The sequence below is a fragment of the Malaclemys terrapin genome, chromosome 16 (assembly GCF_027887155.1).
Source record: "Malaclemys terrapin pileata isolate rMalTer1 chromosome 16, rMalTer1.hap1, whole genome shotgun sequence".
Lineage (NCBI taxonomy): Eukaryota > Metazoa > Chordata > Testudines > Emydidae > Malaclemys > Malaclemys terrapin.
Window position 1 is genome coordinate 11,081,152 of NC_071520.1, and position 21,014 is coordinate 11,102,165.

Consider the following 21,014-nt stretch of genomic DNA (forward strand, 5'->3'; position numbering starts at 1 on the left):
GTCCGGTTTGGCCAATGTACATGGCAGAGGGGCATTGCTGGCACATGATGGCATATATCACATTGATAGATGTGCAGGTGAACGAGCCCCTGATGGTATGGCTGATGTGATTAGATCCTATGATGATGTCACTTGAATAGATATGTGGACAGAGTTGGCATCGGGCTTTGTTACAAGGATAGGTTCCTGGGTCAGTGTTTTTGTTCAGTGATGTGTGGTTGCTAGTGAGTATTTGCTTTAGGTTGGGGGGTTGTCTGTAAGCGAGGACAGGTCTGTCTCCCAAGATCTGTGAGAGTAAAGGATCATCTTTCAGGATAGGTTGTAGATCTCTGATGATGCGCTGGAGAGGTTTTAGTTGGGGGCTGAAGGTGACAGCTAGTGGTGTTCTGTTATTTTCTTTGTTGGGCCTGTCTTGTAGGAGGTGACTTCTGGGTACTCGTCTGGCTCTGTCAATCTGTTTTCTCACTTCAGCAGGTGGGTATTGTAGTTTTAAGAATGCTTGATAGAGATCTTGTAGGTGCTTGTCTCTATCTGAGGGATTGGAGCAAATGCGGTTATATCTTAGAGCTTGGCTGTAGACAATGGATTGTGTGGTGTGTCCTGGATGGAAGCTGGAGGCATGTAGGTAAGTGTAGCAGTCAGTAGGTTTCCGGTATAGGGTGGTATTTATGTGACCATCGCTTATTAGCACAGTAGTGTCCAGGAAATGGACCGCTTGTGTGGATTGATCTAGGCTGAGGTTGATGGTGGGATGGAAATTATTTAAATCATGGTGGAATTCCTCAAGGGCTTCTTTTCCATGGGTCCAGATGATGAAGATGTCATCAATGTAGCGCAAGTAGAGTAGGGGCGTTAGGGAACGAGAGCTAAGGAAGCGTTGTTCTAAGTCAGCCATAAAAATGTTGGCATACTGTGGGCCATGCGAGTACCCATAGCAGTGCCGCTGACTTGAAGGTATATATTGTCCCCAAATGTGAAATAGTTGTGGGTGAGGACAAAGTCACAAAGTTCAGCCACCAGCAGTAGCCCACGAAAGCTTATGCTCTAATAAATTTGTTAGTCTCTAAGGTGCCACAAGTACTCCTGTTCTTTTTATTGATACCTGGAGTTCCAAGAGTCAGGTTCTTCTTCAGCTCCCGTGCCTCTAGAACCCCGCAGTGCTCTTCTAGAGCCATCTCCCGCCTCACTGCTCTCCCCCACGCTGCTCCAGAACACCCCCTCAGTCCCGCCCTTAGCAACCCGTTTCACTGCCCACAGCACCTTCCGCCCCAAGGCCTGCTGCTCTAGCGCCCGCCCTTCCCTGCTCTAGACCCTCCAGCCTGCTGCTCTAGAACCACCCCCATGCTGCCTAGAGCCACCATCCTCGCGCTCCACGATCCTCTCCGGTTCCAGCCATGGCGCTCGGCGGCTATACACGCGGGGGCGCTCTCCGTCTAGCTGAGTACACCGCGCAGCTCAGGTCCCCCCTCAGCCGGTGCCGCGGACAGAAGACGCGCCAAAAGGAACCACGTGACTGATGAGAGGCCTCCCATTAGCGCATGCGCAGTAAGGAGGCCTTTGACCACAGCAGATTGCAATCCTCAATGTCAGCCTCGAGGTAGAACCCGTTCGGAGCAGGGCGCATGCTCAGTACGAATCTAGGGGCAAGCCTCGCGTGGGTCTGGATGTGGTAGATGGCGGTCGGATTGGAGCACATGCGCATGGTGTGTCGGTGTGTCCCACGCAGGCCGCCGTCTTCCCGCCCATTTCCCGTCTGGTTATTGCCTGTTCCGGTGTTTGGTGAAGCTCCCCCACCCACAGACTAGCCTGAGCGGTAGAGATGGCGGCGCTCGCAAGAGTCTCCCAGCTGCTTCTCGCCGGCGCTCCCCGGACCCCGTTGGGGCGGTTTATGTCGGCAGTGGCTCACGGGGAGGCCGGGGCAGGTAACGGGGGAGCCGCGACCGGGCGGGGCTGGCGATGACCCGGTGACCTTGCGCTGAGCGAACCCCCCCTCAGGCCAAGGGGAACGGGAACGGGCTTGAGGCCGTAAGCCGCCGTTCGAGCCAGTCCTTGGGCCGGGGGCATTTCCCCGTTGGCGGGGGAGACGCCGCTCCCCTGCCCCTCCCCAAGCCTGCGTCCCCCTCCTACTGGGCTAGGGGAAGGGGTCTCTGAATGCCCCTTGTGTAAAAAATCACAAGGGTGTTAGTCCTCCTTGGTACGAGGGCCTGTCGCCATTAGGGACTCTGCAATGGTGTGCTTACATTGGTGCAAAGCCCTAATGCACCAGAGAAGTATTCCCTGGTGCAAGGGTTTGCACCGATTGGTGTAATCACTCTGCTGTAATTGTCCTTACGTAGACAGGCCGTACTATACGTGCACTTGTGGGGTTATAGTATGTGTTTATAAGGTGTTGTGTACACCTGTGGAGACAGGAAAAAGGGAGTCAAGGGGCTACTTCACAAGCGATCGTAACTGCACCATACAACCACATCCAGTCCTCCTTAGCCACGTTCTGCATAGTTCTCTAAGTGCATCGATTTTCTGATAAGGAAAATGTTTCTAGAACATTGATAGTACGGTTTGAAAACTATTGCATTAGAAGATATCTGTCCAGAGTGTTTGTCAGCTGAATTGGTGCAGCACAGATGTAGGAAATATTCAGGGAGTTAGTGCAGTATAAGAAGCTTGCTACGGTCTCAGAAACTGTTAATCAGAGCTGATCAGAAAATATTAATTACAAGTCTTCTGCCAAAACACTGTTGACTAAACCAACTTTTTTTCACAAAACTGAAGACTTTGAAAACATTTTGAAGGGAAGTTTCAACACAATTTGTTTTAGAAAATTTGTAAAATAGAATTTTTGAATATATTTGTTATTTTTTAGGTAATACCAGATGCTATATCATGTGAAATCATGTCCCTACTGCTTTCATATAAAAATTGAAAACAAATTTTGAAAAATTGTTCAAACAAATCTCAAATTATCCAAAACCACAGTATTTTCAGAATTGAGATTTTGAAAACTTGTTTTCATTCTAATTCAAAACAGATTTTGAAATGCATGACCACATAGAAATTCTCATTTTTTGACTAGCTGTACTGTTGACTATCTTCACTGTATTTTATTTCCTTCATTAGCTCGGACATGGAAGATCCTGTCTTTTGTGGTTGCTCTTCCTGGTGTTGCTGTATGCATGCTGAACTGCTACTTAAAGATGCAGCATGAACATGAAAGAGAAGAGTTTGTTCCTTATGCTCACCTCCGCATCAGGACCAAGGTATATGCAACAATGCTTTTAAAGATGCTCTTATCTTCTCCAATCACTGAATTATTTATTCCAAGATTACTACAGTTTTTTTTTTTTTGCAGTAGGTATAAGTGATGGGAGGTAGAACTGACTGATGGGAAAATATCTGTGCATTTGTAATGTCATGAATCAAAAGCTCACTTCTGTTGAGACAGGGGGAGAGCTTTTAGGCTGTCAGATGTGGTATTTATACGTAGATGTTGAGTTCTCCTTCCATCTTAAAGTGTCTTACACTCAGGCATGTGTAAGAAACATTAAACATCAAGGTTTTGGTCATAAATAGTTTCCCCCTTAACTTACATCCACGCAGATCAAAGGGCGGCATTGTCATGAATGAAAGGGTAGAAGGAACTGGAGCATGGGTTCTCAGCCAAGGGGTCTCTCACAGGTGTCAGGTTGAGATCACCCTGTCTTTCCCAAATTGCTAAATGGGAGGGGAGGGCTTGCTATGAAAACTATTGAGAATCCCTGAAGTGATGTCAAATAACTTATTCCTAGCAGAAGCGATTGATAAAAGAACCCTAATGGGGTGGAAGTAGTGGTGGGCTCTTTATAGTTCTTGAATCTACTGCTACTTTTTAAATAGAATGAATTTGTAATAAGCTGCCTCTAATATTTAGTTCAAAGTACCATGGTTTAGGTTTTGTCTTGGGATACTGGTAAATCAAACTCACTTCTACACTTAAGTGTCTTTTTACCACAGTTACTTGCACACATTGCAAGAGGTGCAGTGCTGACTAGACTATCACATCTTTAGAATTGTAGATTTATCCAAGCGTTGAAGAAAGAGTTCTGCTGTCTTACCACAAGTAGTGGGTGTAAATTCAGCTTCAACTTACTTACTCCAGGCTTCCAAACTCTGTAATACGTACAGACTCAAACATTGTTATAGGAGTTGACTTCTTGTGCCTTAGCAGATTTGTCAAGCAGTTACCAAGCAATCTTATCAATTACTTCTTTCAACAGCCCTTCCCATGGGGAGATGGGAACAAAACTCTGTTTCACAATCCTCATACTAATCCTCTCCCGACTGGCTATGAAGAGGATCACTGAACACTTGGATCACAGCAGCAATTTGGACCATTGCTCTATTTGGACCAGAACATTGTATGGGACCCTCAAACTAAACCATATTCTGCATTCCTTGTACTGTCTACTTATAAATGGCGTTCTGACCTTTAGCCCTGTACTTGAAGTGGAGGTCACTTAACATAAATAAATCCTAACTTACCATTTGTGTGTGGACCTTTGTAAAGAACGGGAAATCCTTGATCTAGTCTTTTCCCAATACTGTTTACAGATAGTTTATTGCTAACAAACTCTGCTTGGGTGGCTGGAAAGAGTTTTGTAGTCAATAGTGTAGTGAGAGGGATTTAATTGCTGCTTATCTCCTTTATGTAGCCATGACAGGTAGGAGTGTCTACTGCTTTATGGCCGATAACAGACTAATGGTAAGAATGCAAACTAGAAAACCAAACTCTTATGTAAGCAACAGAATTGGATCTAAACCATAATTTTTTTTCTCCCTAAGCCATTAATCATGTTGAAAGGAGCATAAGTGCTAGATAAAATTCTTGAAAGCTACTGAACTGAAGTTGTTTAATGGGAACTGCCATCCCATAGCAGAGTAGTGGTCCATCTAATATAGTGGGTGATCAGCAACTAACTACTGTTTTTAAAGGAAGATGCAAGAAATCCTACACTGGATAACTCTAGAACATTAATGCATCTAGAGGTCTACTCTAGTAGACATCACTGTCTTACCTACTGTAATGCTCCTGTAGTGTGACAGAGCGAAGTTCTACTCTTGCAGCATCCTGAAGAATTTGCACTGCTCTGCACCCCTGCCAGTACTTCTCGTGCCTTGTTTTCCCTGTGCAATTTTGCCAAATGGCTTAATAATCTAATACTGCTTCATACATATGTTACTGCATAAGTTAGGGCCTAACGTACCCAATTAGGAGTGAGGTGCTGTGCACATTCATAACTAAGCTGTCCATCATGGACAACAAAGCAGCAACACACCTGTGCAAGAAGCTGCCTTTTAATTTTAACTAGTGTGTTCTGAAGCAGCAGCATTTTCATATTCTACCATAAATACAAAGTGTTCTCCTACAGCAGTTGAAGATATTCAAAAATAAGTTCTAGGAGTGAGTTCTTTAGTTAAGACTGTGTAGTACTGATAATTCAATTTAGCCAAAGCTGAATCCTTCTTGGCCTTACACCTTCCATGAATAGGTCCCACCCATTCATTGTGGCAAACTTAAAAAAAATAAAACAAGCCTAATTCAAAAATGAATGGTGGTACTACATAGATGATGCAATGGAGAAACAGCTTGTTTTCTACTACATTTCTGTACTTACCAGTCATTTTAGCAGAGTCTTATTTCACTACTGCTCCTTTAGAACATTAAAAGCTAAAGCACAGGTCAGGAGTATTCTAGCTGCAGAGTTTGACAGACAACTGTCTGACTACATATAGAACATAATATAGGCCAGAAACTTATTCTGCAGGGACTGAAGGCTTTGTCCTCACCATGAGGTAAGTTAATTATAAAAATAAGTTGTAGAAGTAAGTATATATTCCCCAATACAGTAAAAGGAAAAGCTAATTTATACTGCTCAGGGATTAGTACTACCCTTCTCTAAAGAGTTTCAGCTATCCTATTCCTACTTATCTTCTAGCTGGAGGGAGAATGGCAAATGATCAGCCAATACAAGAAAAATTCTACAGTGAACATGACAAGACACTATTTCCCCCCATTTCACAATATTTATTTCATCCCCATTAGCACAGCCCACACAGCATCTTAGCAGAATACAGGTGGTGTTAAAGCAAGCTTCCCCCTATGTTAAAGCTCAGTATAAGGCACTTTCTGGCTTAATCGCATTAGCTGATGAAACTGTTTTTCCACAGTTGGGATAGTAATACTCTAAACACTAGCATGACCGCCTCTTTCCTCCTACCGAAGACACTTCACGGAGGTGAAGTGCAAGCTGCAGCCAGGGACTAGAGTGCACATTATCCTTAAAGAATGTTAAAAGTTGTATCTCAAACAGCATCCCCAACATTCATTCTGCCTCAAACAATGCCACCCTACCACCTCCCTTTCTCTGCATGGAATGCTCCACAGACAACTGTCTTTATAGCTTGTTTCATCTCTAAATGCCTGATATTTATTGATGACTTTTACCATGCTATTTTTTTTTTCATGTTAGCTCTCAGTCTGGGTGTATGAGGCTGAAATATAAGCTAGTGCTCTTTCTAATAATACTTGAAGAACAGGGTGCTAGCCCCTTACAGGATCAAACTGATTCCATCTACATTTTTGCTGTAGGAAGCTGAATGCCCTCAGCAGCTAGCAGAATCAGGCCCATACTGAAGACAGTGGGAACGATTGGCTCCCATATGCTATGCTTAATTTTTTGGGGTGCTATGTATGGCCATAGCACCCTTAAGGTATTCTACATGTTATGGTCACTGGGCTAATGAAACTTTTGAATACATAATATCATAGGAGTTCCCTATTCTGAGAGCATCACTAAGGCAGTTAAGGTAGAAAAGGGACTTTGAGAACTGCAACCTTAACTGTATTTTCTGGAGGTTTTTTAATGGTAATATGTACTTACAGCAATTAAATAGCTGAAATATTAACTCCATCTTACTGAAGTTATGGACATTTCTTTGTTTTTTTAAATTGTTATGAGGATTAGTAAATAAACTCAGTTTCTGCAAACTCTAGTGACCTACAATAGTAGGCACACTGCAGCCTCCAAGAAGTCCAGAAGATAAGTCTGCTTTAATCTGTTGGTCAAAAGTCTCATGTATCATCTTCTGCACCACAGTATGGTAGCTGCAGTTCTCCTCTAGTCTGTAATAAAGAAGCTCGAATTCTTACAAAAAGTCTCATTAAGATAAAGGTTTTTCCCCATGTTTAGAACCTAGAAGGTGCCTAGGAACAGAGCTCCTGTCCTATTAACTAACTCCTTTCCAAAGGACTGAAACCCTCCTATGGTCCAACAGAATGGCAACAGTTTTTAACACATCTGGTGGAGAGGAGACTCCTTTTCTCCCTCCTTCAACTGCTCCCTTTGCTCATGATGGGTTCATGGGGAGGAAACTCCCTCCCTCAACTCTTTCATAAGGCTCTGGGGAGGATTTTCTCTTTTTGCAAACCTTAGGTTCAGAGAAGGGGAAACTGCTGTTCTGAATCACCCACACCTCTTGCTTTCTCCAGTTACATTAAGGTCTAGAGAAAAAAAGATCCATTCTTGAAGACCTCCAGAGGGATTTAGAAAGGAAGGGCTGGGGGCAGGAGGGGAAGCTTTGTTTTTCATAGACTTCAGGTTGACTTGAGTTAAAACGCACCATCAGGAGCTTCCTCATGGAAAAATCTTTTTCAGTAGGAAGGCTAGAGGCAAGATGCATTGCTGTAAGGAAGAAGGCTAAACAAAAAAGTCTCTAAAGAAATTTGGAAAGCAAGTTAGTTCTTGACTAATCCTTTACATGCTACACTAAGATCACCATTCAACAGTTCCTGATATTACTAAATCAAAAATGTAAATAACTCTTGACTTCAGCCAGCTAAATTTTGGTTTAGGACATTAGTTTTCATGCAGGGATATATCAAAGTTGCATTTCTCCCTCTCCTTTCAGATTTCTTATTATTACAAAGCGGGAAGACAAACTTCCAACTGACTGTTGGGTACTGTTTTAGGGCATCATAAGGCAGGAACCCCTTAGATATTTGAATTAGACAACTTAAGCTGACATCTAACTTCATGATTTTGAGGCTAATCTGTGGAGGATTTTTGGGCACCTCGGGGGTGCCTGTTGGAGAAGGACAACTGAAGTGTAATTGAATTGCTGTTGAAGCTTTATTTATGGGGCAACAGCCATTCAGTAGCAGAGTTAAATTCAAGGTTGTGTCAGTACCTTTCAAATCCGCATAGACTGCCTGAGGCTGTTGAAAGTACCTTCTGAAAGCAGTTGCTCCTGTTCATTTCTGGGACAGGCTGGCCCCTTTCCATCTTAAAGGGCACAGGCAGGTTTAATTGGACAGTTGTCTCATTTAGTCAAGCATAACTTTACTTAACAGATGCGTATTCTATATTAAAACACCTTGTGTATTCAAACAAAAATCATTGCAACTCCAGCAGTGGTATTTCTGACACCACTACAGTTGCACAATAAGAAGCAAAGCTGTAGCACATCAGTTTTCAGGAAAACTGAAACCAACTCTATCCCCATAAAAACCCAGCAGCACACTCCCATAAGTAAATTAACACCTTTCACATTAATTTCAGCATTTAAAATTGTCTATTATAATATAAATAAAAAAGCAACTGATCATAGACCAGCTAATATCTAAACCCATTTCAATAAATATTCCCCTGTTCAGAGTACATTCACTTATGATCATAGATTGATAAAAAGGCTTTTCACACACCGCATGATGCCAGACCACCAACAACATTCATTTAAGATGAAACAGTAATTACCAAACAATCTAGCTGAAAGGAACTGCAGAAAAGACTTCTTGCTTCTTAAAAAGCCAGGCAGAAATAACAGCTAATCCAAGGCAATCTTCTTGTCTTTGTGAGGTTCTTTTTCCAAGTCCAAAAGGTCATTGTAATGGCACAATATGCCTAAACAAGGTCAGGAGGAGTTTTCAGCTTTTCCTTTACTGGGACCCATGAATTCCAGTCCTTCAATGGGTATGTCTTTCTCCTTAATAGCTTTCTAGGAGAAAAGAAAAAAAAAAAAAAAGGCAAATTTGTTTTAATAATGTTTTGTGGTTCTACATGAAGACATGTTCCCTGCCTGATATAATTTAAGACCAATCAAGGTTGCTATTAAGGTTTCCATCAAAATATACCATCAGACATGCTCAAAGAGGTACTGCGAACATAGTATGAATTGTAGCCAACACTCCATCAGATAAATTTATTCAAGCCCTTGACCAAACACTTCTCATCCATATGTTAGAGGAATTACACCTGATGCGATGAGTGAAAGAGAAGCTAGAGAGACCTGAAGACAACGTTTCAGTGCTGTAAGCAGAACCACCAAGGCAACAGATCAAGTTTTCATGGGGTACTGCATTGTGAAAGGAATTGACAGGATGACTGTTACAAAAGCACCGACGGCCTGTTCTTCCAACTTGAATATCAATAATAGTCTGTAAAGCTTCATGTAGGAGGGACGTGGAAGAAAGGGAGGAAAGAACTATTACGTTAAAAATGTGTATATATGGAGAAAAAACACAAGTAAAGGTGACTCCAGTTAAGCTTTATAGGAGAGGTTAAGGAACATACAGACTGTTTTATATCACAGAAATGTAGGACTGGAAGGAACTTTGAGATGTCATGAAGTCCAGCGCCTTGCGCTGCACCAGGACCAAGTAAACCTACAACATCTCTAACAAGTGTTTGTCAGACTGTTCTTAAAAAAAATCTTCAGTAATGTGGATTCCATAATCGCCCTTTGAAGCCTATTCCACAGTTTAAATGGCTGACAGAAAGTCTCCACCCCCCCACCCCCCAATATCTATTTTAGATCTCCTTTGCTGCAGATTAAGTCCATTATTTCTTGCCCTACCTTCAGTGGACATGGAGAACAATTCATCACCATCCTTTTTATAAGAGCCCTTAACACATCGAAGTTTTATCAGGCCACCCTTCCCCCTCTTTCAAGACGACACACACACACACAGTTTTTTTAACCTTTCCTCATAGGTCAGATTTTCTAGGTATTTTATCATTTTTGTTACACTCCTCCTGATGAAGCCATATTGGCCTCTTACTATTCTTATCGTTCCTTCACATGGGGATAGTTTGTCTCCTGGAGAAACTGCCAGGACTCCTGATCGATCACACACACACACTTTAGATTTTCTTCCCATGGGACCTTACCTATCAGTTCTTTGAGTTTGTTAAAGTCTGCTTTTTAAAATCCTTTTTCCTTATTCTGCTGCTCTCACTCCTTCCTTGCCTTAGAATCAAGAAATCCATAATTTCATGATCACTTTCACCCAAATTGCATTCCATTTTCAGATTCACTACCAATTCCTCCCCATTAAATCAGAATCAAATCTAAAATGGCTGTCCTCCTGCTTTACTTCCTCTGCTTTCTGGGGAAAAAAAGTTGTCCCCAATACTTTCCAGTAACTAATTGGAAGTTTTGTATTTTGTCATATTACTTTTCCAACAGATGTCCACATAGTTCAAGTCCCAGGATACTACTAGGTATTTTGGATATGGAGATGTCTGCTTCATTTATAAATGTCTTATCCACCTTCTCTTCCTGATTTGGAGGTCTATAGTAGACCTCTACCATGTCGTTCATGTCCCTCTCCCTCCCCCCCCCCCTTTTTTTTTTTTATAAACACTCACACACCTTTTTTCTTTACCCAGAGATTCTCAAGTGAGCTGCCTCCCATTTTCTTTTAGACCTCAGAACACGTGTGTGTAATACATATACTGTAAGTCAATGAAAGTACGAAAAGCTGCGCACTCCGGTGGATCAAAGCAAGTTCGATATAACGCGGTTTCACCTATAACGCGATAAGATTTTTTGGCTCCCGAGGACAGTGTTATATCGAGGTAGAGGTATATATCGGAATTGGAAGATGTTCAGAAAAGGGCAACAAAAATGATTAGGGGTATGGAACAGCTGCTGTAAGAAAAGAATAATAAGACTGACTTTTCAGCTTGGAAAAAAGACGACTAAGAGGGGATATGATAGAGGTCTATCAAATTACGACAGTGTGGAGAAAGTGAATAAGGAAGTGTTATTTACTCCTTCTCGTAACACAAGAACTAGGGTGTTGTGAAGGCCAAGACTGTAAAAGGGTTTAAAAAAGAACTAGATAACTTAATGGAGGATAGGTCCATCAGTGGCTATTAGCCCAGATGGGTAGGGATAGCGTCCCTAGCCTCTGTTTGCCAGAAGCTGGGAATGGGCAACAAGGGATGGATCACTTGATACCTGTTCTGTTCATTCCCTCTGGTGTATCTGGCATTAGCCACTATCAGAAGACAGGATACTGGGCTAGATCAACCTTTGGTCTGAACCCATAGGGCCATTCTTATGTCCGAAAGTTAAATTCCCCCTGCATAAGAAGCAATTAAAGAGAGGGGAAAGAGAGGTCATCACTAATGTTTGAGAATTTAATACTGTATGAGTGAGTGAAATATTCTATCAGTACTGACAGTAATAAAACAGGATACACACACACTGTGGTAATTATGACTAGAGTCTCTATAACATCAAGTCTCTCCGATTAATGTGGGTCTCAAATGAAGGGAAGTTTTGAAGAAAATGAGTCAAATCTGACTGATGCTTGTCCCCAAGAAGCCTTGAAAATTATGAACATTTTAATAAGATTTTAAATTTCTCATCACAAGTGATTTTCTTCAAAATGATACTTAACAATACTTAGACCTACTGTAATACCTGGATCTCAAAACATTAAGGAATTTATCTTCATAACACTAACTTTCTGAGGTGTGTAAGTTTATCCCCATTTCACAGATAGTTTATCTGAGTGCTGGTTTTGCTAAACGATTTCACCAGGGTAACACAGCAAGCCATCCTCTTCCCTCTATTGTACTCACCAGTCACTTTGCCCCAGTAATGCCCAACGTAACCAAGCCTTCGCAGCCTGCTCAAGGGCAGGCGGGGCCTGAGCGCCGCCGGCTCAGACACCAACTTGCCCAATGCAGCGCTTGGCTGGGCAGGGTTTGTGCGGGGGAGGGGGCCCCTTTCCCCAGTGATGGAAGAGGAAGCCCGAGGCCCCCCCCACTCGCCCCGCCCCGCCCCCACGGCAGCTCGCTGCCCCCCACCTGCACGCAGAGCTGGTAGCGCTTGAAGAGCTGCACGCAGGGGTCCCCCGCGTTGTCCCCCTTCAGGAACTTCTCGGCGAACCAGCGGTTGAAGCACTGGTCATACTCGCGCTTCAGCTCCGTGCAGGCCTCCCCCACGCTGTTCATGGCGGAGCCGCGGGCCCGGGGAAGTGACCGGGCCTCACGTCGCCCTTCCCCAGAACGGAGCCGCCGCTGCTAAGAAATGCGGCGTTCCCAACTGACGTGTTTCCCGTTCTCTTAGGACGCTGGTAAGCGCAGCGCGATGACGCACATCCGCTCAGCTGCCTGAGGCTGCGTTCCGGAAGCGGAAGTTCGGGGGGGGGGGAGAAGAATGTGGAGTCTGCGGTTCGGCCGCTCCATCAGGGGCGCTCCCTCGGGAGGAGCCTCGCACTGGGGTGGCCTTTCCCCGGGAAGCCGCTTCACGCAGGCTGCTGCGGGAGGGAGTGACGGCCGGCAGGAAGCGGCGGGGGACCCACGGCGGAGGGGCTGGGTGAGACCCCGGAGCCACACAGGAGGGGCTTCGGTTCGCTCCCATGATGTATCCGATGGGAGTCGCGCATCCAGGGTCTTCATCCATTGCAGGCTTTATAGCAAGACACGTGGGGCTATCAGCCACCCGCGCCAGGAGGGAAGGAGAATCGGGGATCCTGTCATGAATGGGATGTTTAATCGACTGCCCCCATCCAACCTCCCTCCAGGCGGTGACAGTAGCAAAGAGACGCCTTGTAGGAGTAGTGGTCAATGGGTGACAGTTACAAGCAGGAGTCTAGCATTATGACAGCAGAATACATAACACTGGATATGTCTGTCGACCAGAGCGACTCCCAAAGCTACATACAGGAATCAGGATCCATTCAAGGGGCTACACTTAGTGTATTGTCACATACAAATACAGCAAGGAGACTGTAGCTAGAAGACAGAGTTTATAATGTATCTAATTTTCAAAACTTTTATTAGTCAAATTAAAAGCTGCAAAACAATAGATTACAAAATATAATCCACTTTTTACATTAAATTAATCAGGAGTAAGAGGAACACGAGTAATAAATCAGCTAGCAAGTTCCAGGCAGCAAATATTGTTTAATGTTTAAAGCATAAGACTAGGAATTAGACTCCTGGATTCTGTACCACAATCTTATTTGTCCCTTTGGCAAATCACAATGTCAGTAGGCTTCCCTGTCCTTAAAGCAATGGGACATGCCCTGAGGTGCAAAAGTGCAAAGTATATTTTGTTTTGCATCAACTGATTCATCACTACAGCCAATCTTTCCACTTTATTTCTTGGTACATGTGGGTTTGGTTTCATTCTCCTCTCTAGGGCTAATTTCCCCTACAAAATATAATCCATTTATAAGTATTTTAGACAATGTGTCTATGATCTGAGATTATTCACCCTAAATATTCAAACTGCTGTTGCATATTTATCACTGCTGACCTCTTCCACTTTAGGTCTACCAGAATCCAACATGGCAGCATGCAGAACAGAGACCACTCCCTGAGGTATGGTGAATTCAGCAAAACATTTAAACAGACCTGGTCAATGTAACTTTCCTCTGTTTGCTAGTAACTGCAAATTTGAGAGTAAATAATGATGTAATTAATTACATCCCTCCAAATCAAAACTCAGGACAGTTTCTCTAAACCCTATACCCAACAGTGCTGCCATGTTAGTGCAAATTGGAACTTTCATAGATTCATAGATTCTAGGACTGGAAGGGACCTCGAGAGGTCATCGAGTCCAGTCCCCTGCCCGCATGGCAGGACCAAATACTGCCTAGACCATCCCTAGTAGACATTTATCTAACCTACCCTTAAATATCTCCAGAGACGGAGATTCCACAACCTCCCTAGGCAATTTGTTCCAGTGTTTAACCACCCTGACAGTTAGGAACTTTTTCCTAATGTCCAATCTAGACCTCCCTTGCTGCAGTTTAAACCCATTGTTTCTGGTTCTATCCTTAGAGGCTAAGGTGAACAAGTTCTCTCCCTCCTCCTTATGACACCCTTTTATATACCTGAAAACTGCTATCATGTCCCCTCTCAGTCTTCTCTTTTCCAAACTAAACAAACCCAATTCTTTCAGCCTTCCTTCATAGGTCATGTTCTCAAGACCTTTAATCATTCTTGTTGCTCTTCTTTGGACCCTTTCCAGTTTCTCCACATCTTTTTTAAAATGCGGCGCCCAGAACTGGACACAATACTCCAGCTGAGGCCTAACCAGAGCAGAGTAGAGCGGAAGAATGACTTCTCGTGTCTTGCTCACAACACACCTGTTAATGCATCCCAGAATCATGTTTGCTTTGTTTGCAACAGCATCACACTGTTGACTCATATTTAGCTTGTGGTCCACTATAACCCCTAGATCCCTTTCTGCCGTACTCCTTCCTAGACAGTCTTTTCCCATTCTGTATGTGTGAAATTGATTTTTCCTTCCTAAGTGGAGCACTTTGCATTTGTCTTTGTTAAACTTCATCCTGTTTAACTCAGACCATTTCTCCAATTTGTCCAGATCATTTTGAATTATGACCCTGTCCTCCAAAGTAGTTGCAATCCCTCCCAGTTTGGTATCATCCGCAAACTTAATAAGCGTACTTTCTATGCCAATATCTAAGTCGTTGATGAAGATATTGAACAGAGCCGGTCCCAAAACAGACCCCTGCGGTACCCCACTCGTTACGCCTTTCCAGCAGGATTGGGAACCATTAATAACAACTCTCTGAGTACGATTATCCAGCCAGTTATGCACCCACCTTATAGTAGCCCCATCTAATTTGTATTTGCCTAGTTTATCGATAAGAATATCATGCGAGACCGTATCAAATGCCTTACTAAAGTCTAGGTATACCACATCCACCGCTTCACCCTTATCCACAAGGCTCGTTATCCTATCAAAGAAAGCTATCAGATTGGTTTGACATGATTTGTTCTTCACAAATCCATGCTGGCTATTCCCTATCACCTTACCACCTTCCAAGTGTTGGCAGATGATTTCCTTAATTACTTGCTCCATTATCTTCCCTGGCACAGAAGTTAAACTAACTGGTCTGTAGTTACCTGGGTTGTTTTTAGTTCCCTTTTTATAGATGGGCACTATATTTGCCCTTTTCCAGTCTTCTGGAATCTCTCCCGTCTCCCATGACTTTCCAAAGATAATAGCTAGAGGCTCAGATACCTCCTCTATTAGCTCCTTGAGTATTCTAGGATGCATTTCATCAGGCCCGGGTGACTTGCAGGCATCTAACTTTTCTAAGTGATTTTTAACTTGTTCTTTTTTTATTTTATCCGCTAAACCTACCCCCTTCCCATTAGCATTCACTATGTTAGGCATTCCTTCAGACTTCTCGGTGAAGACCGAAACAAAGAAGTCATTAAGCATCTCTGCCATTTCCAAGTTTCCTGTTACTGTTTCTCCCTCTTCACTAAGCAGTGGGCCTACCCTGTCTTTGGTCTTCCTCTTGCTTCTAATGTATTGATAAAAAGTCTTCTTGTTTCCTTTTATTCCCGTAGCTAGTTTGAGCTCATTTTGTGCCTTTGCCTTTCTAATCTTGCCCCTGCATTCCTGTGTTGTTTGCCTATATTCATCCTTTGTAATCTGTCCTAGTTTCCATTTTTTATATGACTCCTTTTTATTTTTTAGATCGTGCAAGATCTCGTGGTTAAGCCAAGGTGGTCTTTTGCCACATTTTCTATCTTTCCTAACCAGCGGAATAGCTTGCTTTTGGGCCCTTAATAGTGTCCCTTTGAAAAACTGCCAACTCTCCTCAGTTGTTTTTCCCCTCAGTCTTGATTCCCATGGGACCTTACCTATCAGCTCTCTGAGCTTCCCAAAATCTGCCTTCCTGAAATCCATTGTCTCTATTTTGCTGTTCTCCCTTCTACCCTTCCTTAGAATTGCAAAGTCTATGATTTCATGATCACTTTCACCCAGGCTGCCTTCTACTTTCACATTCTCAACGAGTTCCTCCCTATTTGTTAAAATCAAGTCTAGAACAGCTTCCCCCCTAGTAGCTTTTTCAACCTTCTGAAATAAAAAGTTGTCTCCAATGCAGTCCAAGAATTTGTTGGATAGTCTGTTCCCCGCTGTGTTATTTTCCCAACATATATCCGGATAGTTGAAGTCCCCCATCACCACCAAGTCTTGGGCTTTGGATGATGTTGTTAGTTGCTTGAAAAAAGCCTCATCCACCTCTTCCACCTGGTTAGGTGGCCTGTAGTAGACGCCTAGCATGACATCTCCCTTGTTTTTTGCCCCTTTAAGCCTAACCCAGAGACTCTCAACACTTCCGTCTCCTATGTCCATCTCTACCTCTGTCCAAGTGTGTACATTTTTAATATATAAGGCAACACCTCCTCCCTTTTTCCCCTGTCTATCCTTCCTGAGCAAGCTGTACCCATCCACACCAACATTCCAATCATGTGTATTATCCCACCAAGTTTCAGTGATGCCAACAATGTCATAGTTGTATTTATTTATTAGCACTTCCAGTTCTTCCTGCTTATTCCCCATACTTCTCGCATTTGTATATAGGCATCTAAAATACTGGTTTGATCTTTCCTCCCAGTTTTTTCCTGACTCTCCTTTCTCTCTGCCAATATAGCCCACACTCCCTCTTGTTTCCGACTCATTTCCCCGGTCTCCATGTTCCCCACTTACCTGTGGGCTTTGCTCACCTGTCCCCGTCGAACCTAGTTTAAAGCCCTCCTCACTAGGTTAGCCAGTCTGTGTCCGAATAGGGTCTTCCCTCTCCTCGAAAGGTGAACGCCATCTCTGCCTAGCAGTCCTTCCTCGAATAGCATCCCGTGGTCTAGGAAGCCAAAGCCCTCCTGGCGACACCATCTTCGCAGCCAGGCATTCACCTCCATGATGCATCTGTCTCTGCCCGGGCCCCTACCTTTAACAGGAAGAATTGAAGAGAATACCACCTGTGCTCCAAACTCCTTCACCCGTGCTCCCAGAGCCCTGTAGTCACTCTTGATCCGCTCAGTGTCACACCGCGCAGTATCATTTGTGCCCACATGGATGAGTAGCATGGGGTAGTAGTCAGAGGGCCGGATAATCCTCGACAATGCCTCCGTAACGTCTCGGATACGGGCCCCCGGCAGGCAGCATACCTCTCGAGATGAAATGTCAGGGCGACAGATGGGCGCCTCCGTCCCCCTCAGCAGAGAGTCTCCGACCACCACTACCCTACGTTTCCTATTTGCAGTGGTGGCAGCAGACTCTCCAGCCTTAGGGGTACGAGGCTTCTCCTCCTTTACTGTAGGGAGTGATTCCTTCTTTCCTGTATCAAGAAGAGCATAACGGTTACCTATAACCACGGCAGGAGGGTTCGGAGCAAGGGTGGAGCACTGCCTGCTGCCAGAAGTAACCAGCTGCCAGCGTCCACCCTGAGCCATCTCCTCCTCCACCAGTGGTGTATCAGCAGTCCTGTGTACTGGGACAGCTACCTCAGCTGTCTCCACATGGACACTGTCGAGGAATTGCTCGTGGATACGGATGCTCCTCAACCTAGCCACCTCCTCCTGTAGCTCTCTCACCTGCTGCCTGAGAGATTCCACCAGCAGGCACCTTTCACATTGGATGGTCCCCCCAGCCTGGATATCCGTAAGTGGAAATTGCAAGTTACAGTCTTTGCAAAACCACACCAGGATCTGGGTAGAGGCATCCATGCTTAGGCACTCTGTCTGGCTACAGGCACAGGTGGAGGAGACAGTAGCAGTGCTGGCACAGGTGTTGCGGGTCTTCCTAACCATCGTAAGCCTTGGAACTTGGAAGACAGAGCTACACAAAATAAGTTGTCATTAATTTTCATATTAAACTGAAATAATTAAACTAACCCTACGGTGTTCTGGGGCAGCATTTGTTTAAATCAAGTGTTCTTGTGATAGCATTAAAGTTCATAGGTCACTCAAACTTACAGAGGCAGATCTCAGCTGCTATAAATTGTCAGGCTCCACTGAAGTCAACAGAACAATGACAATTTACTCAAGTTGAGGATCTCCCCCACATTGCTAGATCAATGGCTGCGATAATGCATTCTTTGGCTCCTCTAGCCCAGTGGTTCTCAACCAGGGGTACGTAGAGGTCTTCCAAGAGGTACATCAACTCATCTAGTTATTTGCCCAGTTTTACAACAGGCTACTTAAAAAGCACTGTCAAAGTTAGCACAAACTAAAATTTCACACAGACAATGACTTGTTTATGTTGCTCTATATACACTATAAACTAAAATGCAAGTACAATATTTATATTCCAATGGATTTATAAGGTTAAAATGAGAAAGTAAGCAATTTTTCAGTAATAGTGTGGTGTGACACTTTTGTATTTTTATGTCTGGTTTTGTAGGCAAGTAGTTTTTAAGTGAGGTGAATCTTGGGGGTACTCAAGACAAATCAGACTCCTGAAAGTGGTACAGTGTTCTGGAAAGGTTGAGAGCCATTGCTGTAGTCAGTTGGAGTTGTGTGTATTGGTTATAAGAGTAATAGCTCTTTTGACTTACCTCTGCTAAACACCAAATGAGGAGAGGAAAGACACCAAATGAGGAGGGGAATCTGATTCATACAAACAGCTGGGCACTCGTGCTACTTTGTTGTATCCATTCGGCAGTGTGCTTTTTAGGAGCTTCTAATCTGGTTTCACTAAAAAGATGAGGAAATATAAAATACAGCAAAATATCAAGATGCTCAAATATAATACAATAGTTATTTCTTGAACAAGAAATGCTTTTACTCTAAAGAATTTTAGCAGCAATATTTATAGCTTACTCATCTCTGCCCACACCAACTCATCAGTATGTGGCAGTCTCCTTCTAGGACCTAGATCTGTGACTTTGTTTCCTTCTTTTTGCAGAAAAAAGTAACTGTGGAGGTGCTTGATCACCTGGAACGTCTGGCACTAGTTGACTTCCGCAACTGGGAGGGTGTACAACGGCTGGAGAAAGCAATCCAATTTGCTGATCAACTTCATGCTGTTAACACAGAAGGGGTAGAACCAATGGATTCAGTACTAGAGGACAGGTAACAAATCATGGCTAGTGACCTGCTTATCTGTTAACTTACCAAGTTGTTTATTACACCCATAGTCTCAACAGAAACACTGTTTTCACTAATCATCCCAGCTATGAAACTGGTCCCTTTTCCACAAAAACTTTATCTAGTGTTCTACATCAATGTGGTTCTATGTAGGAAAAACGTCTGTGTGATGTCCCTGATCTAGGCACAGAAGCATAACAAAGATGTACTCCAATTCCTTAATGTATCTTGCACGGAGTCTTCATGTCACAACATGCTGTCCCCCAAATGCCCTGGAACAAGATCCCGAGTCACTTCAAAATGTGTTTATCCCTGCTGCTCTTGATACACAGGCTGCCTACTTTGTATTGCTGTCACTTCTTCTGCAGCTTTACTTGGTCAAGAAGTCAGCTTGACTGTACACTTTCATATAGGGTTTGTCTCACTCAGCTTTTAACAAAGTAGTGCCAATAATCTTGAGCAGTAAGTCCAATGCAGCGCTTCTGTGCTTGTGGCCATGTACAGCTCAGTGCTGAAGGTCCTGCTGATTTGAAGACATTGGGAAATTTCCCAAGGTTTCACTGTAGTTTACAATAGATCATTTGTATGGTTATATGTGGAGCCTGGTCGGCTAACTGAGCTATAGGACAGGCAGGAGGGAAGTTGAGATTGCTCACCTATATAAGATATGCTAATAGCATTTTGAACTGGAACAAGCTTAGAAAATTAATGTTAATTGTTTGAGAACCAGGCAATCTCCCCCTGGCTCCAGGGGCATGACTTTATAGCCAGTACCAGATGCTCCTGTACTTAGTTGGCAAAGAAGGTAGTCTCAGAAATTGCTAGTCGTCTCCTGTGCTCCTCAGATGTCTGTATCTCAGAGAAGATAACATCACAGAAGGCAACTGCACTGAGGAGCTGCTGCGAAATGCCAGAGAAACAGTTGAGGAATATTTCATAGCCCCACCAGGTACCATCTTTTTATATATAACTCATTTGGACTTGATAAAGCCCAGGTAGATGGCTTGAGCTGGTTTGAGAGATGTAACCTGCCACAGTTGAATGCACTGGCCAGTAGCAGAAAGATACTGAAGTAGGGCAATGATAGCAAGTAAAGGGTTTTATCCTACCCTAATGTTATTGCACACATTTGACTTGTTCTAAGAGATAACTGTCTGTAAATTAAAGTGGAGCTTGTTTGCAGGGGAAAAGCTAGTCAGCTGTAAGTTTTTAAAGCGAGCCACATGGGCAAGTGTATGTTTAGTAGTAGGAATGACTAAATAACGAGCAGTTTGTCTCATGCTATCATTGTTTGTTTTGTTTGCTAATAGGTAACATCCCTTTACCAAAGCTAGAGGAGCGAGATACTTTTCTGCAGGTATCCGAGTGAAAGTCAAGGTCTGGAATGCCACTTCAGCTTTTAAGTCATCTGTGACAATTGACATATATGCAACCATGGCTGTGGAATATCTTGATGCAAGTGTCTAATCCCAAGAATAACACCCTCACATAATTATTTGATTTTTCTTCCTTCTTTTCTTCTGTAAGATTACTTTGAAGTTAAAGGTTTGGAGTATTTTTCTAGTATATACAAAGGTGGAAGGCTATGGGCCAATTACAAATCTAGAAATTTGGCCTCAGTGCCTCTGATTAGTCTGTATTTGGTGAAGCTTTCCAAATGTCAACCTTGAAAATATCATGCACAGTTAGCACTCTAGACACAACAGCTGCCTCCATCAACCCTGCTGATTGGGGGAGGGAAACTGGTATTATTTTACTGTCAAATTACTTAAGCAGAATGAGTAGAACGTTGCAGTACTTAGATTAATTTGGAGCTTCTCCCATCTT

At 43.5% G+C, this 21,014-nt stretch overlaps 3 protein-coding genes across 4 annotated transcripts; 2 read left to right on the top strand and 1 right to left on the bottom strand.

Moving 5' to 3' along the window:
* The first annotated feature begins 1,741 nt into the window (after positions 1-1,741).
* Positions 1,742-4,520, top strand: LOC128824625 (cytochrome c oxidase subunit 6A1, mitochondrial). Its single transcript, XM_054006331.1, has 3 exons — positions 1,742-1,922; positions 3,118-3,257; positions 4,254-4,520. Exons 1-3 carry the CDS (start codon positions 1,820-1,822, stop codon positions 4,338-4,340), a joined length of 330 nt encoding a protein of 109 aa, XP_053862306.1. The 5' UTR covers positions 1,742-1,819; the 3' UTR covers positions 4,341-4,520.
* A 1,526-nt stretch (positions 4,521-6,046) lies between these two features.
* TRIAP1 (TP53 regulated inhibitor of apoptosis 1) lies at positions 6,047-12,380 on the bottom strand. Of its 2 annotated transcripts, none has more exons than XM_054006332.1 (2): positions 12,135-12,380; positions 6,047-9,026 (listed from the first exon to the last, which is right to left on the bottom strand). In XM_054006332.1, exons 1-2 carry the CDS (start codon positions 12,279-12,281, stop codon positions 8,937-8,939), a joined length of 237 nt encoding a protein of 78 aa, XP_053862307.1. In that variant the 5' UTR covers positions 12,282-12,380; the 3' UTR covers positions 6,047-8,936. The 2 variants fall into 2 exon arrangements, with proteins under 2 accessions (XP_053862307.1, XP_053862308.1); XM_054006333.1 differs by having other exon boundaries at positions 6,047-9,030.
* GATC (glutamyl-tRNA amidotransferase subunit C) lies at positions 12,280-20,682 on the top strand. Its single transcript, XM_054006718.1, has 6 exons — positions 12,280-12,304; positions 12,446-12,645; positions 13,605-13,655; positions 19,006-19,172; positions 20,033-20,136; positions 20,498-20,682. Exons 1-6 carry the CDS (start codon positions 12,280-12,282, stop codon positions 20,554-20,556), a joined length of 606 nt encoding a protein of 201 aa, XP_053862693.1. The 3' UTR covers positions 20,557-20,682.
* The last annotated feature ends 332 nt before the right edge of the window (positions 20,683-21,014 follow it).

Bases quoted from the DNA above. Each gene is read 5' to 3' on its own strand.
- LOC128824625 (XM_054006331.1), top strand. From the start codon at position 1,820: ATGGCGGCGCTCGCAAGAGTCTCCCAGCTGCTTCTCGCCGGCGCTCCC. The intron at 1,923-3,117 runs GTAACGGGGGAG...TTCCTTCATTAG, and splicing joins TCACGGGGAGGCCGGGGCAG to CTCGGACATGGAAGATCCTG. The intron at 3,258-4,253 runs GTATATGCAACA...TTCTTTCAACAG, and splicing joins ACCTCCGCATCAGGACCAAG to CCCTTCCCATGGGGAGATGG.
- GATC (XM_054006718.1), top strand. From the start codon at position 12,280: ATGGCGGAGCCGCGGGCCCGGGGAA. The intron at 13,656-19,005 runs GTATGGTGAATT...TTCTTTTTGCAG, and splicing joins AACAGAGACCACTCCCTGAG to AAAAAAGTAACTGTGGAGGT. The intron at 19,173-20,032 runs GTAACAAATCAT...TGTGCTCCTCAG, and splicing joins GATTCAGTACTAGAGGACAG to ATGTCTGTATCTCAGAGAAG.
- TRIAP1 (XM_054006332.1), bottom strand. From the start codon at position 12,281: ATGAACAGCGTGGGGGAGGCCTGCACGGAGCTGAAGCGCGAGTATGAC. The intron at 9,027-12,134 runs GTGGGGGGCAGC...TCTCCTAGAAAG, and splicing joins GCTACCAGCTCTGCGTGCAG to CTATTAAGGAGAAAGACATA.